Raw genomic sequence first — 15,963 nt, forward strand, 5'->3', positions numbered from 1 at the left:
ACCTTGACAATATACAAACCAGAGGCGATAGAATGCCCGAAAAAGCAGGCTGGAATCCGATGTGGGTGGCCGCCTTTCGCCCAATCCATCAAGAGAGAGAAGTTTTGGGGTGAAATCCACCCTTGAAGTCACCTAATGCATTGTGCCGATGTCAAGTTTCGGCCAGATTTCAGCCTGCTTTTCGAGCAACCTAACATGTTTTGTACAAAAACTAGCCTTTTGTTGGTTATCTTTCGTGAGAATCCTTCAACTTGATGAAATGGGGCTTTCATTCCTTACAGTTAGCCCTTAAGATCAGTATCAAGTCCATAAGGATATTAGATAACTTCATAACTTCTATCAGGTGGACTTGGGGGTTTCGGCTAAACACAAACCCAAGTTGAAAAACACCAACAAAGAGAAGTGATAAAAGCCCAGCTATCGAGTAATCGACAGGGCTGAAGCATGCTAAGCTCGGTATGGTACAAGATGAACATAATGATAGGAACCAAGGTCTGAAAAGTTTATAGAGGATGTGTCTGAAAATTCTATAGAGGGGACCTATGAGTACCTAAGTATCTGTACTTCGAACGATGATTCCTTCCAGACGTTGTGCCAGAAAGATCTTGATAGGAATATAATATCAAACTGATACTTAAAAGGAAAATTACTAGAAGCAATAAGCAGAGTCATATGCGAAATTCTCATTTATAATAACTAATAAAAGAATACAAGAATAAGATCAAATGGAATCGAAGATATAACATTCCAGAGATCGATAACTTAACTATCATTATGGTAAGTGAGGGAGGAAATGGAATCCTCAAAATAATGTTGGTGTTAGTAGGGAGAATGAAGTAATTCTTTACATATCTCGTGTATCGATACTAGTTTAATTTGTGATTTAGTGGTTTAGTATATTGAGAAGTGAAACTCTAGTTTGGATTAAACGCCTAAACATGCACTCTAATTCAACTTCAAGGCCTTCAATGGCACCTTCCAACACCTCTAAGCGCTTATTCGCCGTCTGAATTTCAGCCATCTTCGACTTCTCACTGCAGAAGCTGTACTCGTTGAGGTTGCAGAGAAATAATGTATCAAAACCAGCTTCTACCTCACTTATCATATCGTTATTCACTTCTAAAGCATTGGCTACTCGTTTAGCTCTCATGAATCTCGAAATAAATGACTTCATAGGTGATTGTGGCTTCGTTTTCGGAGGAGTAGAAATGATCAATGACAAGATGAATTCTACAACAGATATAGTAGCCATCCTCATTTCATTGAGCAAAGCAACTATTACCAACAAGTTATCGTCGTCTAAGTCGGAAAACGAAGATAAATCACATCTATTCTTCATTTCTTTTAAACCTTGAAGACACTTTAACATCTCTTTCTTCATCTTCTTTACTGAGAAATGACAATGGTCAATAATATCGCTCTGATCGAACCCGGAATATTCCTCGATACTTCTTCTTCGAAGAGCAGATTGTAAGTCTTGCAAATGTTGTTTAACAAGTAATAAAACATCCCTAGTAATCCCACACAAGTCTAACATTCTTAAAGATCCTTCACAAACTTCATCAACCCATTTCTCTTGTTGATGACAATTAATAATTGCTTGTTGGGTAACTGGTGAATTTAGAAGAATATTAGCACAGTCTTGCAAGTCCCTTAGAGCATTGAAATTGGGGGCCATTCTAAAACTTGTAATAATTGATAGTGATCTCAAATAACAACTATATATGAGAACGATATTCGGTCGATGGGTAACCACTTAAAACCTTGAAAGTGAAGATGAACTTAGTTGTGGATGATCAAAGGAAGAAGGTTGGGCTGAGTATCAAAGAACTTGAGATGATTACCCTTTTATAGGAGCAGAGTAAAGCTGTCACAAAACCATATGAGAAAGTACAAGGAAAGCTCCTTAATTTGTACGGATCTCCTGTCACATATTTTATACTTAAAAGTAACAGCACATACAGTATACAAAAACAGACACAAGGAATCTATCCATCTATAGAGAGAGAGAGAGAGAGAGAGAGAGATGATCTTTCTAGTGGTTGACGAGATCTAGTAGGTATTGGTTGAGTAATAACAACACACACGAGGGGAAAGTTGCCATCTAGGCTTGTCCTATGGTGATCTGGTCATATCTATGGATAATGTTTCTGGAAGAGTGGAGGGGACACATGGGGTACCCTGTCTTTGGAAGGACATGTACCAGATATAAGAAATCTGAAATTTCCAAGAAGGAAGCTATTTAGGGACATCCATCTCTAATACTTTCTTTACATCTTTTTTATATGAGTTCGTTCCAATTTCTTTTCATGTACAACTGTCACAACTAATATCCCCCCGGGACAAAACAAAGAAAAGAGTGATGCTATTGATATTTTACAATTGCATAGGTGAAGTTGTTTCAATAATGGTTTCACATCGCCCGCGAGAATGTTTAGAGTCTGGTTTATAGGTAAACACTTAGATTAGTAAATGTCGAGTCTTTTTGGGTGGATTCGTGGAGTCTTCGCCAAATACAAAATCCCGTACTTGTAGGCTTTGACCTAGAGTGACAAAAGCAAAGACAATATCCTCAACTACTATGACTAGGAGCGTCACACATACACATTGTAATAAGAGAATGTATCTGATTTGTAAGAGTTTGCACTATAATTCCCGAATCAGCCCAAATTTTCCTAACATAACAACAATGGGAATAAAATCCGATTTCGATATGTTATCAACTACATTGGACTTTTTCCTGTATCATTCCTTTGAATAGGACAAAATTGAAGCTGATAAACTTATGGAACTAAATAGGATTAGACTAAATGTTCAATACCTGAGAAGTCAACACTAAAGTGGGTTTTTAATTACTAATTATTAAGGAGGCTGAAAAATTGAAGATCTCTGCGAAACAGAAATAGGAAAGTGATAAGAAAGTAGTAGAGAGATAGAATGGATGCATTGAGACATGACGGTGTAGTCAAAGTTTTGAGTGAGAGAAAATGGAGACAGAATGTGGAATGTTAATTGTTGTAGCACGAGGGGAAAATGGTACACCGACTAAATCAACATATGATGTACCAAGTTCAATCTGATTATGATCCCAGAGAGTTCCTCTCTTTGGATCTGATTCTATAAAATATAAAAGACGGCCATCAGTCGTAGTGGTCAGGACTCAATTCTCAAGGATTCCATTTTGCCTAAAAATAGAGAGATATAGGTGGTAACAGTAACATATATTCTTTCGTGTTTTCTAAACTATAAAACGCACAAATTTAAAATCGTAGAGAATGGTTAACAAGCTTCAACCAAATTAATATGCATAAAACTTGAGTTTCTACAACACCCAAAAGGACACAAAGCTTGTTTTTCTACAACACTGAAACCGGCATCCATCTCTCACAAGTTTTTGTTTCAACTAATTATTCTTTTTTCGTAATTGTGATTTCAAAATAAGCGAATTTAATTTGTTTCCACAAAAAGAATGTACTTTGATGTGTATGGATCTTGCTTATATATACTCGGAGCAAAGAATACACAACGAAAATGGTCACTTAGACTCATCTAAGATTAAAACAAGATTGTTTAACTTAGATTATTTTGAAATTTGGCTAAATACATTACGTATCCATAATTTTACGCTTTACGTCATCGGAGAATTAAGCCCCCAATTTTTTTTGGGTTGGACCTCAAATTCTCTGTCACACCACTGCCAGTCTGTCACTCTTCCGTACTAGTTAAGCAGTAACATCGGTTAGAGCAAGTCCAAGGGTGAGCGGTCCCGGACCCTTAAATTTGAATTTTGAATTTATCTCTTTTTTACCCTTCCAACCACCATATTAAATTTTTTATCAACTTTTTTTCTCTTTAAATACAACTCTTTTTCTCTACAAACTCAAATCAATTTCATTTCTTCTTTGTCTACAAACTTATCAAACTCTCTTCCTATACCCTCTCTCTTTTCTACAATGCAACACTGTTCTTTTTTATTCAACATGATGGTTGAAGAAGATGCATGGGCTGCAGAAAGAGATGATGATGATCTCTTAATGTTACAAGAAATGAAAAGGAATGCTAAACAAAAACGTACTCGTCATGTTGGTTCTATTTCGGATCATCGAACAGTAGATCGTAATCGAGAACTCGGTCATGAAGCCATTATGAGAGACTATTTCAATGAAACCTGAACTTTTGATGATATAAAGTTTCGCGCACGCTACAGGATGAATCGATATTTATTTTTGCGTATTCTTAATGCTGTTGGGGAATACAACCCCAAATTCACCGAAAGATTGGATGCAGAGGGGATCAAGGGGTTGTCACCATATCAAAAAATTACAGTTGTAATGAGGATGCTTGCATATGGAGCTCCCGCCGATTCACAAGACGAATATTGTCGAATTGGTAAGTCTACTGTCATTGAATCTTTACGAGAATTTGTAATAGGAGTCATCCATGTCTTCGGACCTAGATACTTGAGGGATCTAAATGAAGCTGACATATCTAGACTCCTAACACTTGGTGAATCACAAAGATTTCTTGGAATGTTAGGGAGTATTGATTGTATGCATTGGGAATGAAGTAAATGTCCTGCGGCATGGCATGGAACCTACACTGGCCATGTCAAAGCTCCAACTATCATTCTAGAAGCGGTTGCATCGTCAGATCTCCATATATGGCATGCATTTTTTGGGATGTCTGGATCATGCAATGACATTAATGTTCTTGAACGTTCACCGGTTTTTGATAAATTGTTAGCGGGTGAGAGTCCCCCGGTTAATTATGTAGTTAATGGCACACAATATGATACGGGTTATTATCTTGCTAATGGGATATACCCTTCATGGAGTACATTAATCAAAACTTTTTCTAATCCATTTGGCCCGAAAGAAGCATACTTTCCCAAAAGACAAGAATCGGTACGAAAAGATGTTGAACGAGCTTTTGGTGTACCGCAAGCTCGATGAGGAATTATTCGAGGGCCATCACGTGGTGGGATATAAAGACAATGAGTGATATCATGAAGGCGTGTATCATCATGCATAACATGATTATTGAAGACGAAGGACCAAATGCTGCAAACGTTGTCGATGGATGTGAAATTGGTCCGATACATCTCGGAGAAACTTTATCAGACGAATTACTTAAACGTATGGGTCGAGTTAGAAACCATGACATCCACACCCGGTTGAAGGCAGATCTTGTTGAACACGTGTGGAATACGAGAACTAACGACAACGAATATGTCATTTTAAATTTAAGTTTTTTAAGTTTTTGAATTAATGTGTTGGATTATTTTAAGTTTAAGTTTTTTTAAGTTTTTTAATGAATTTTTAAGTTTTTAAATTGATGAGCAATTTTTATATTTTTTATTTTGTTTTTTAAAAAAAAAAGAAAAAAAAATAATCCCACCGTTGGATGTGATCCAACGGTGGGATCTTGATCCCCAACATGACCGTTGGGAGCTCCCCAACGGTCTGTTGGGGAGCAAGGGCCGGCTCTTGTTGTGGCTATGGGCTCAGCCTCCGCCCACCCTTGCTCCAAGGGGAGAGACCGGGGGTCCCGGGCCCTTAATTTGAATTAAGGGTCCGAGACCCCTCTCCCTTAGATCTTGTCATATATATACTTCACTTCAATTTCATAAACCCTAGGCCCTAACACATTGAACCAATTAATTATAAATATATGAATTTGGGTAAACTCTTTCTCTTTCCATCTGTGACAATAGTTGCACATTGATCCTTCCCCACACCTTTCAATTATTAATGGATTAATGGAATGGTGGTAAATAACTCCATTCCATTTCTCCTGTTAACCCATATTAGTCCTTCCTAGCTCACACAACTCTCCCAATCGTCCTTGGTCTGATGGAATGGTGGTATATTACCGGAATAATCATATGATATCTTACACGTCTCATTGACCAGAGTAATCTAATGATCCGAAGGGGAAGACCATAAAAATCCAAATGTTAAAAGTCGGATGATGTGACACGAAAATGTCACATTTGGAGGGTCTAACTTAAACTAATTAGTTCTTTTCGAGTATTATAAATAATATTTTATGTGTTTTTCATGTTAGGTACCTATTTTGGAGTTAAGCGTGTAAATCGGAATAAAGGGAACGAATTGTCACTATCATTTCATGTGCCCAAAATGAGAGAAAAAGATTTCAAGCAAATCAAATTACAAGTGAAGGCAATGGCGAGTCCAACGGTGAAGACGGAAGTCAATTCCGAGTTCGGACGAGGAAGTTGTGAAAGATAGAAGCCAAGGTCTTTTCTTGAAGGCACCCCCCTTTGGTTCTAATTGTAGAGGCTAGATTAAGGCACCTTCTTGGTCTTTAATTCAAAGCCCAACATCTAAGCCCAAGTTCAAGAATACCCAAAGAAGAAGGAAGGTGTAGAGAATTTATGAGCACCCACTTTTGGGCCCAAGTCAAAGTAGTCTAAAGACTTAGTCAAGTTGACTAAGTCTAGGGTTTAAATGAAGTGAGGTTACTATTCATCTTCTTCTTCATTCATCATTCAACAACCAAGAGAAGGAGGGGAGAGAGAGGAGAAGGAGGCTAGAAACTTTAGGGTTTTTGGTTCAAGAGCTTGAAGGGTTGAGAGTTAGAAAGAGAGAAGGAAGGAGGAGGGCCGGCCAAACATAGGCCGGCCAACACACTAGGCCGGCCTAGCCTTGGCCGGCAGCAGCTCGGGCTGCACGACAACAGTTCGAGCTGCTCGGGAAGCCTGCAGCAGCATGCGCGGGCTGGCCAGCAGGCCGGAACGAGAGCAAACACACAACAACTGCTCCGGTTGCTCACCAGCTCGGGACGCCATTTTCATGCACGGGACAGCAATAGGGACGCATACGGTAGCTGCAAGGACGACCGCAACTTGCTGGGAACGGCTCGGAGCATGTGCATTTGGCCGGATCCAGGGTTGGCCGGAATCCTCACTTCTTTGGCCAGATTTTGCTAGGTGTTCCGGCCACTTTCTTGGCCGGAAACCTTAGGGCTATTACTCCCCATGTTGTTGGCTAGTTACCCATGTGGTTTGATTTGGTTTTGGACTACAATTTCTAGAGAGAGAAAGCTAGGGTTTAGCTTTAATGGAGGTTGTGTTCTAAATGGAGAAGATGATGATGGTCGCTATGGGGAACCCAGAAATTTGCTAAGGGGAGATCGACTGCACCTAAAGATTCATATTTTCCGACGATCTTAGCCTCGAACCACATCGAAAAAGGGGGATTCTCTCATCATTTTCTTTCCATTTCTTATTCATTCACCATGTTTAGCTAACTTTAGTGTGTCGATTATATGAGATGAAATGTGATGAATTTGTGATTACGTTTAATATGATTTGATGTTTTGATTATAAATTGATGTTCATTTATTTCGATTATCGTTTCGATCGTATTTTCATGTGTCTTGTCAAGCACTTCACATATTTAATAGGCGAAACGAGGTATTCGATTTCGATCGTAGTCTGAGTCATATTTTCATGTGTCTTGTCATGCACTTCACATAGTTTGGCGACTAGACAACACTTTCGTTGACTCGGGATCAACCGATTTAGACGTTTGTTTGACTAAGTATGATCTCCGGATATACGTAGTACTTAGAGACATCTACTTTAGGAGTCGAACATCGATTATACCTTGAAACATTAGCTCGGACTACACGTAGTCGCAGGTTTATCATTATCGGATTCTCGGTTCGACACCTCTCTCTCACTTATTTGTCTCCCGACTCTTGTTGCCTCCCGACTCTTGTTCCTCCGACACTTCTCTCGAATCTCTCTTGCCCGTTTTACTTATATTATTTAGTTAGTTTTGCTTGCTTTCTTGTTTTGTTTCTCATTCAATCTAAAGCCCCCCATTTACCTTTGTTCATTTTCCTTTTAGTCTAAGTTAGCATTTGATATCTAGACCTACGGATAAGGCCCTTCGTTATCCGAACCACCTTCCTATCTTTGGACCGACTCCGGTTTTACCGGTTACTACTTGATACCTCCGCTTGGGTGTGCTACCTTTTCGGGTGCATCATCGGACTTAAATGTCAAAACTCTAACTAATTCAAATTTGTTACTCTTACATGTCTAGTAATTTTAATTTATCACTTTATTACCTATAAATTCATGTAGCTATTTTATAGTAATGGACCAAACTATGGTTGATGTTTTAGGGAAATAAGAAAGTTTTTCGGGGTACAAAGTTTTGGGTGGAAATAATTTTTTTTTGTTACTTCCAAACATGTTTTGGGGAAATCAAAAAAATTTCTTCTTCCTCCCTCTTCCCTTCACACCACCATTAACTCCGACGACCCTCCAAGACTAACCGACCGATCTCTTCATCTTTCTTTCTTCATCCCTTTCTCTCTCTCTCTCTCTCCCCATCTCTACCTCTCTCTCTCTCTCTCCCCATCTCTACCTCTTTCTCTCTCTCTCTCTCTCTCTCTCTCTCTCTCTCTCTCTCTATTTTTGTATATTCTGGCGAAGGGGAGGCCCCTTCGCCGGAACCTCGCCTGGATAAAAAACATCATTCTTTCAGATAATCGTGTACTTGATTTGGCTTCTTGGGTGAACTGAAACAACCTTTGCAACTACAGTAACTCTGAGTCCCTATCGTCTACACTAACAGTGAAGGAAGAACTTCTCTCTCTCTCTCTCTCTCTCTTCTTCTTCTCCCCTCTCCTTGACGATCGACTGAATTCTGAAGAACCAGTTCAAGATTCTTTCTCTTCGCCTTCTGGACTACGACGAACCGGTTTGATGATATGGTGAGTGAGAAATGGATGGGCGTTAGGGTTAAGTCTAGTTAGGGTCGGGTACTTACAGATTGACCCGGTGCTTATAGAAAAAATAGTTGTTAGACCCGGTGCTTATAGAGCCGCTCGCTCACAACCATTTGACCCGGTGCCTTTAGAAGCACATTTCTCTGAAGGTGAATGACAATGACAGAACTGACGTCCTTTTATAGAAACTTAGACTCTTCTAGATAGACTCAAACCAGGACTCCTAAATATAGAAGATACTCAAACTTAGAAACTCCTAAATCTAGACATAACATGGAATACTCAAACATATAAACTCTCAAATCTAACCCTAATATATAGACTTGGCCGTGAGGCCTACTTGCTCTCATGGTCGCCAGGCCCATCAACTTGACCGCTAGGCCCATTATAATCTGCATCACATTGGCCAATCAAATACTCGCAAAACGCCATCGAAGGTGAACCTAGCAAAACTAGGCACGAATTCGTCGTGGAGATACATGAAACACTATAACCTAGTACCTTCTAATCCTAATCCACGTTAGGATCAGATCATTGAGATAGTCCAGCGTCACTTCTTACTGCAAAAGTTGGATGAGCACGAAGTGATTATGGAATTCATTAATACGGCTAGGAGACTCGGGCAGATGCGCGAGTAACAACTCGATAAGTACCTAAGCTATGTAATATGCGTCGTTTTTCCTGCGGGTACGAGGTACTCAATGAATTCGACTACTTCACATGTATAATACCTAAAACTATTAGCTTAACCTATATATAATTATAAACCGAATCTCCGGGCTGCTTAACTGCAGAAGAATTTAGTTCTAAGCATGTAACGTGTGCGGAAGACGAAGTTAATTGTGCATTCATTTATCATTCATATATGTCTGATTCAACTCCAATTTTTTTTGTAGTTATGGTTATTAAGAATTGTAGTATATGAAAGAAAAGAAAAATTTGAAGATACTAAAAAAAAATGAGAAAATAGAAAAATACTTTCCTTGAAATTCTTTTGGCACAAAAAATCACAACTAACCAAATATGATCTTACCTTAAAATTTAATTGGGTAGGGAAAAAAACTGGTAAGATATTATAGTGATGATTCTGGGTTCTTTTTTGAGATGAGTTATTAGTACCAGATGCTAGAAGATAATTTTGAAACTCTGTTTAGGACTAAAAGATAATTTCTTAGGGTTTTATTTCTGGGATCTGTGTTTGTTTCTTGACCCTTTATTCAAGTGTTTTGTACAATAAAATCTGTTCACTATTATAAGTTGGATCTTTCTCTTTCTCTAAAATGTGATGTTATTCATACGAGTTTTAATTTCAGTTCTTCAATGAGATATCACAGGACTTCTTGATGGTCACTTCCTATCAAGTGGTTAGAACATATGACTAGTAGGTGTAAGAAACATACCCCCAAATTTTGCAATTTAACCATAAAACTTTCCATTAATAACTTTGTGTTTCCTTATATTATAGCAAACTAGACCAGTCTGCACCCTCTGCACTCTCCCTGTTTTAGTAGATCAGTCTGCACTCTCCCTGTTTTAGTAGATCAGTCTGCACTCCCCCTGTTTTAGTAGATCAGTCTGCACTCTCCTTGTCTTAGTGGACCAGTCAACACTCTCCCTATTCTAGTAGAGCCTCTGATCACACCCTCTAAGTTTCTCATTATCACAACATTACTCCCTTTACTACAACATTACTCTCTCTAATGATGATTAGAGATCCTCTGCACTGCACTCTGCGCCCTCTCACTATCTCACATTATCATCTTCTCTCTCTAAAACATACACTCCATTTTGTCTATAAAAATTGAGAAGAACTGGTCCAGATGAAAGCACAAGATCAACTCCACCAAACTCAAGAAGAACAATCTTCAATGGAAGAAGACCATAAAAGAATATCAGCGGAACTCGATGAAGGGAATAAGATGTTTGATGATCTTGAAATCACTAACTGAAAGAAAAGATAATTGTATTGATTGACTTGATATTTTTAGCTATTATATAAGATCTTTATAAAGAGTTTTACAAGAGACAAGTTTTAACAATTGCACTATGTGCGACTATATAATTATATAACTACTATAATACCATCAATATCATCGTGGTGGTAGTCGTCTTCGTCATGGTGGTCGTCGTCGCCGCGGTGGTCGTCGTCGTCGCGGTGGTGGTCGTCGTCGCCACGAACGAAAAAGAGATTTGCATTGATTGGCTTGATATTCCTAGCTATTACATAAGGTCTTTATAAAGAATTTTACAAGAGACAAGTTTTAACAATTGCACTATGTAGAATTATATAATTATATAACTATTATAACACCAACAATATAAAGTTTTATAAAGAATCAAAGCAAAAGCTTGAAGATTTAATTGAAGAATCAAAGTTGGTTCATTGTGATAACAAGAAGAGTATTGTGAGTGCTATAAGGAAGGAGGAGCAAGACACATCTCTCGTTCTCAAGAACAAGTTGTCAGAAGAAGAAAATGCTACATTGAAAGAAGATGAAGATTTAAATTAAAGAAAGAGGGAGCTTAACAAGAAGAAAACTGATCTTTATTCATTTCTGGAAGAAAGAACAACTTTCTTTATTACTTATTAGTATTTAAAAATTCAGGATAACTTCATAGCCACAAATCAATCTCATTTCTTTCTAATATAAGTCTCCTACTAGAAAAGGATTGGACAAATATGAAATAGTTTTTCCATTTTCTTGTTTAATGTTTTAACTTTGCTGGTAAGATTAAAGCTTGATGCTAACTTCATAGCACAAATCAATCTCAATTTCTTTCTAATGTAAATCTCGTCCTACGTATGTCGTATCTTTGAGCATGATCAATTTTGTGTGGTGCTCTTTCGCCGGTAAAGACCTAACATTAGGACTTCACTCAAGAACCTTCTCCAAGAAATCTCGCCCGGATAAACCGACTGACACTTTAACCCCCTTCTTCTACTGTGAACTGGTACCTCATAGAGTCACTTCTGTACAACTCGAGCTTCCAACAACTCGTGAATGGTCGGTCAGTAATAATAAACATACATTAACATGAACCAATATATAAATAAGAACATCTCTATTTATATCAAAAAGTTTATTAGTTTTTAGGGTTGGACACAACCTAGCTTGCACAGAAGATAGTAGACTAGAGTTATTATTATTAGATTCAATATACCATTCATCAACAAGTTTGAGTTTCTCTTGGTTATACCACTTTCAGATTGACAAAAATGCTCAACTATCTGATGGGTTGAAGGGAAGTAGGAGTTGTGGGAATAACAGATGATCCTTCTCTGTTTTCTTGTTTGTTATTTTGGGGTGGGGTTGGACATTTTTTTCAAAAGTATGATTCACTAAAACAGCGCTCAACACATTCTCCCAATTTAACAAGGGAAATGGTAGGGTTACTTAGAATTTGTTACTTAGAGGATGACATGTTTCCTCATTTGAAAACAAAAGTTGTCCTCACCGTAGTCAAACTTTGAAAAAACTTTGTATTTTCGTGAATTCCACGTCATTATGTCATCCTCTAAGTAATCCTCTAACTAATTGTAGCATCTCCGAAAAACATTATCAAACAAAGTCAAAAATGTTAGTATTTTTCAATACTAATGATTGTATGTACTTAATATGAAGACTTACAATACGTTGGTTATTTCAATTAAGGGTCCTAACGGTCTAATTAGTATAATGTAGACATATCTAATATCGGTGATATTGTGTAGGGGCCATATTGTCGATATACATTGTGTTGAGTCTTTAAGTGTTATTACTAAAGAATGATGACCTCTTTAGGAATAATTTGGATAAGTTCCAATAACTAATTAGCAGTTGTCTTTCTATTAGTTATATTCAGTCAAAAGGTGGTTAGTATAGGGACATGGATAAATAGTATAGGGGAAATGGCCAAAACATCATATTTTTAGTTTTAAAGTCCCTTTACCAATTAGAAAATAGACATTGTTTTTAGAAATTTAAATCGAATAAATTAATTTTTATTTGGATAAAAACTAAGATTAAAACAATACAAGTATCCAAATTTTCTTTTATTTTCATGTCCTTCCTTAGATCCACAAATCCTAAAACAAAATCCTATTTTTAACCTAAAAACAACCATCATCTACAAACAACCTATTCTATAAAACAACCATCACCTATAAACACTACATTATTATTTACTTTTAAGTTGTTCTCATCTCTTTCTTTCCTATGTAAGACATTTGTTATTTAATCCTATTAGTGTATAATGTTGATTAAATCTCTTAAAAAGTAAATATTTCGGCTACTATGTTTACTTATTTTTATTTGTCGCCATAATTTCGGCCATTGTTCGACCACAATGGTTGAAATATGTGTAGGGATTTATATTCTTCTACTAGTGTTTATAGCGGAAATATGACATCTAATGTCTACACTAGTATTCCCAGGATCACATGCAAAACTAGTAATTAAACTAATGAAGATAGTAGATTACCTTAATCGCTTTTCCCTCAAACTAGTTGAATTGATTGAAGAAGACCAAGAGCTTCAAGTGTAGCTCCTCTACTTGGGACACGAGCAATCAATTTGATCTCCCACCTTGTTGTATAGCTAGCACACCAATGGTGGTTGGATAGAAGAACACCTTCTTCTTTGACTAGATAGATAGTTAATGGGAATTAGCTCACTTTTTCCTCTCTACTTGATGTGGTAGAGTAAGAAAGCTTAGAGAGAAATTTCACACCTTATTCTCTGTCCTAAGAGTGTTTATATAGAACCCTAATAAGAATCCACCTCCTTTTAGGTTTCCCAAAACACCCTTTAGAATAAGATTTAGGGAAATAGTCGAAAATAGCAACTATTGGTATTTTCTCAATTCCCTAAGGAGATGACGTCCAAACCCAGCCAAAATTGTCATATTTAATGTTCATAACATAAGGAAACGTCCCTCCAAAAATCAGCCCAATCCGAGCCCTAAAAGTGCCCGAATCGGCCTAGGCCCAAAAACCCTGTTTTTGGCCTTTTTGTACTATCTTTGCCTAATTCCTTTTTAGGCCTATGAGATATGTTTATGGGACACTCCCATGATTATATCTCACTCCCACTAGTCATATCCTAGATCAATTTGTCACTCTTATGTGTAACCCGTTGTAGGATCCGATCGAAGTTAGCCGCGAATTACTTCGTAATTCGACGATCGTAGTTGGTCTCTAGCTACAACTCTACGATCCCTAAATCAATCGGACTTGATGATCTTCCACATCAATTATCCTATCCGACATATTGCTCGCATTGCCATCTTGGTCGAAGGACATCTCCTTCAACTCCTTCAGACTCCCACTTGGACTTAGAACAAGTGCAATGCCTCGATTCCCGTGTCAATTTAGTATCCCATCTGATACGTCACGTCATTCAGACTTTCTTGATATCCGAGTACAACTGTAAAAGACAAACGATTAACTTTTAATCCGTTTGAGCGCGGCCACGCATTTTCAGTTGCTACTCATCAAGTGGCCTTGAGACACTTTGTACCTAATGTGATTAGGGTGACACAATCCATTCTTGCGCTCCCACTTAACTTCATGTCTATCCTGTCCTTCCCAGTATCCGTCTTTATAACCTCCTTTTACGGCGCGGCGTTTAGCGGAACCAAAGTCGGGCATTCCTTACATAAGATGAGTGGAGCACTCATGTTTTGAGGAATCTCTCCAATTGTCTTTATGAGAAGTATTGACGTTCATCACGAGTGATGTACTTCTCATTTGAGGGTTATCCAGTGTATAAACCTTTTACACACCCACGTAGTCGAATAGAATATACCATTCCTATAGCCCATGAAACTGCGCTATCCCATCGACTCCCGTACTAGTCTTCGTGAGTCATTGTTGTCCATGCAATGACCTGGACTAGGGAATTCGATAATAAATATTCCAAGTTCACTTAATAGTGTTTCATTCATCAGATCACGTATCTGACAAACCTATTCGGAACGTTTTATTATCGATGGACTGTCGTTTAAATACTAAACCAAATTTAGACGACTGGTGAAATAACTCTTATTATTTCTGATAACGAGAGTTGTAAATCTGAGCCTCTTCCGTAAAACTCCTTTTACCCACTCAATTTTACTTGTCGAGGTTTAAAATTATACCTCATGCCTTAGACTGTGTATGAATCTCATACTATGTCTTAGGTGACAGTTTAGTTTGACTACCGTGGTAGTCGGTTTTAAACTTTGCTTATTATCAATTAATTTGAAGATTGCTAACTTCAACCTTGATAATATCTAGTAACTTTTACTAGAGTTAAGGCTTTTAATTCTTTATGTAGTATTTGCAACAGTTCCCGACTTAAAATACTTTTAGCCTACTTTCCTTCCATGTCTGGAAGTTTGCTACGATGACATGTTCAACTTTTGTACTACTTCATCCTTTAGCCTTCTAGGATGTACTAAGTAGTGTTTCGGTTTTCCAATCCGAATTCGGATGTTTATATGCTAATCATGTCCAACATGATTGACTTTATGTTTTCGAACATAAATGTCTCTCTCATGCGTGCTAGCTCATCGGTGTCTTTTCAGACTCCGAGTTTTGCAACGCCCTCTGTCATGAGTTTTTGGGTCGAAATCTTTTAGACTTTCCGAGTCTTAGATTTTCTGTTTCGGATCTCAAGCATCTCAGCGTACTGAGTCTCTCTAATCCTATCATCCTTTTGATCAATGCTTATAGATCTTCAGATGCCCAAAATGGCATTTCATCCTTGTGTGTGGTCCTTTTATTGAGTCAGTTCGTTACTGTTATACAACATCTTATGTCGTACTCAATCTTTTGTATGTACTCAGCATACGGACCCGGAAGGTTTGTTTCTCCCACTTACCTTCTTGAAACTCGTGATTCAAGATTTTCTTCATTCCTCAGGAATCAAACTTCTTTGATTTCCTTTTTGAATCGAAGATTCTAACTCTTGCGTGCTTTTAATCCGTCGATAGATTTCTGAAGCATGCTTGTGGACATAACTTGATTGGAAGAATCTTATTCTTCTTGTCTTGTTTCGGGAAACATGAATGTTTCCATCCTTCTCAGTTTTCTATTTTGGAAAACCAATTTAGGTCTTCTGTTGACTTAAATTATCGAGCTTCATGTCTTGACGAGATATGGATTCCACGATGATTTTGGCTTCTAGCCAAAATCTAGAGTCAGTTTCCGTTTCTGCGCAGGTCTTTTATCTCTTC

At 37.7% G+C, this 15,963-nt stretch overlaps 2 protein-coding genes across 2 annotated transcripts; one reads left to right on the plus strand and one right to left on the minus strand.

Annotated features, from left to right (window-relative positions):
• Positions 1–671: 671 nt before the first annotated feature.
• Positions 672–1,953, minus strand: LOC147533837 (uncharacterized). The gene has a single exon (XM_086648929.1). It carries the CDS (start codon positions 1,676–1,678, stop codon positions 884–886), a length of 795 nt encoding a protein of 264 aa, XP_086505055.1. The 5' UTR covers positions 1,679–1,953; the 3' UTR covers positions 672–883.
• Positions 1,954–4,208: 2,255 nt separating this feature from the next.
• LOC147533838 (uncharacterized) lies at positions 4,209–4,952 on the plus strand. Its single transcript, XM_086650073.1, has 2 exons — positions 4,209–4,548; positions 4,651–4,952. The coding sequence occupies exons 1-2, from the start codon at positions 4,209–4,211 to the stop codon at positions 4,950–4,952; spliced, it is 642 nt and encodes a 213-aa protein (XP_086506199.1).
• The last annotated feature ends 11,011 nt before the right edge of the window (positions 4,953–15,963 follow it).

This window comes from Eschscholzia californica, unplaced genomic scaffold (assembly GCF_041429995.1).
Source record: "Eschscholzia californica isolate CP2 unplaced genomic scaffold, dmEscCali1.0.p SCAF_6, whole genome shotgun sequence".
In the NCBI taxonomy this organism is placed as follows: Eukaryota; Viridiplantae; Streptophyta; class Magnoliopsida; order Ranunculales; family Papaveraceae; genus Eschscholzia; species Eschscholzia californica.

Bases quoted from the DNA above. Each gene is read 5' to 3' on its own strand.
- LOC147533837 (XM_086648929.1), bottom strand. From the start codon at position 1,678: ATGGCCCCCAATTTCAATGCTCTAAGGGACTTGCAAGACTGTGCTAAT.
- LOC147533838 (XM_086650073.1), top strand. From the start codon at position 4,209: ATGAATCGATATTTATTTTTGCGTATTCTTAATGCTGTTGGGGAATAC. The intron at 4,549-4,650 runs GTATGCATTGGG...TTGCATCGTCAG, and splicing joins AATGTTAGGGAGTATTGATT to ATCTCCATATATGGCATGCA.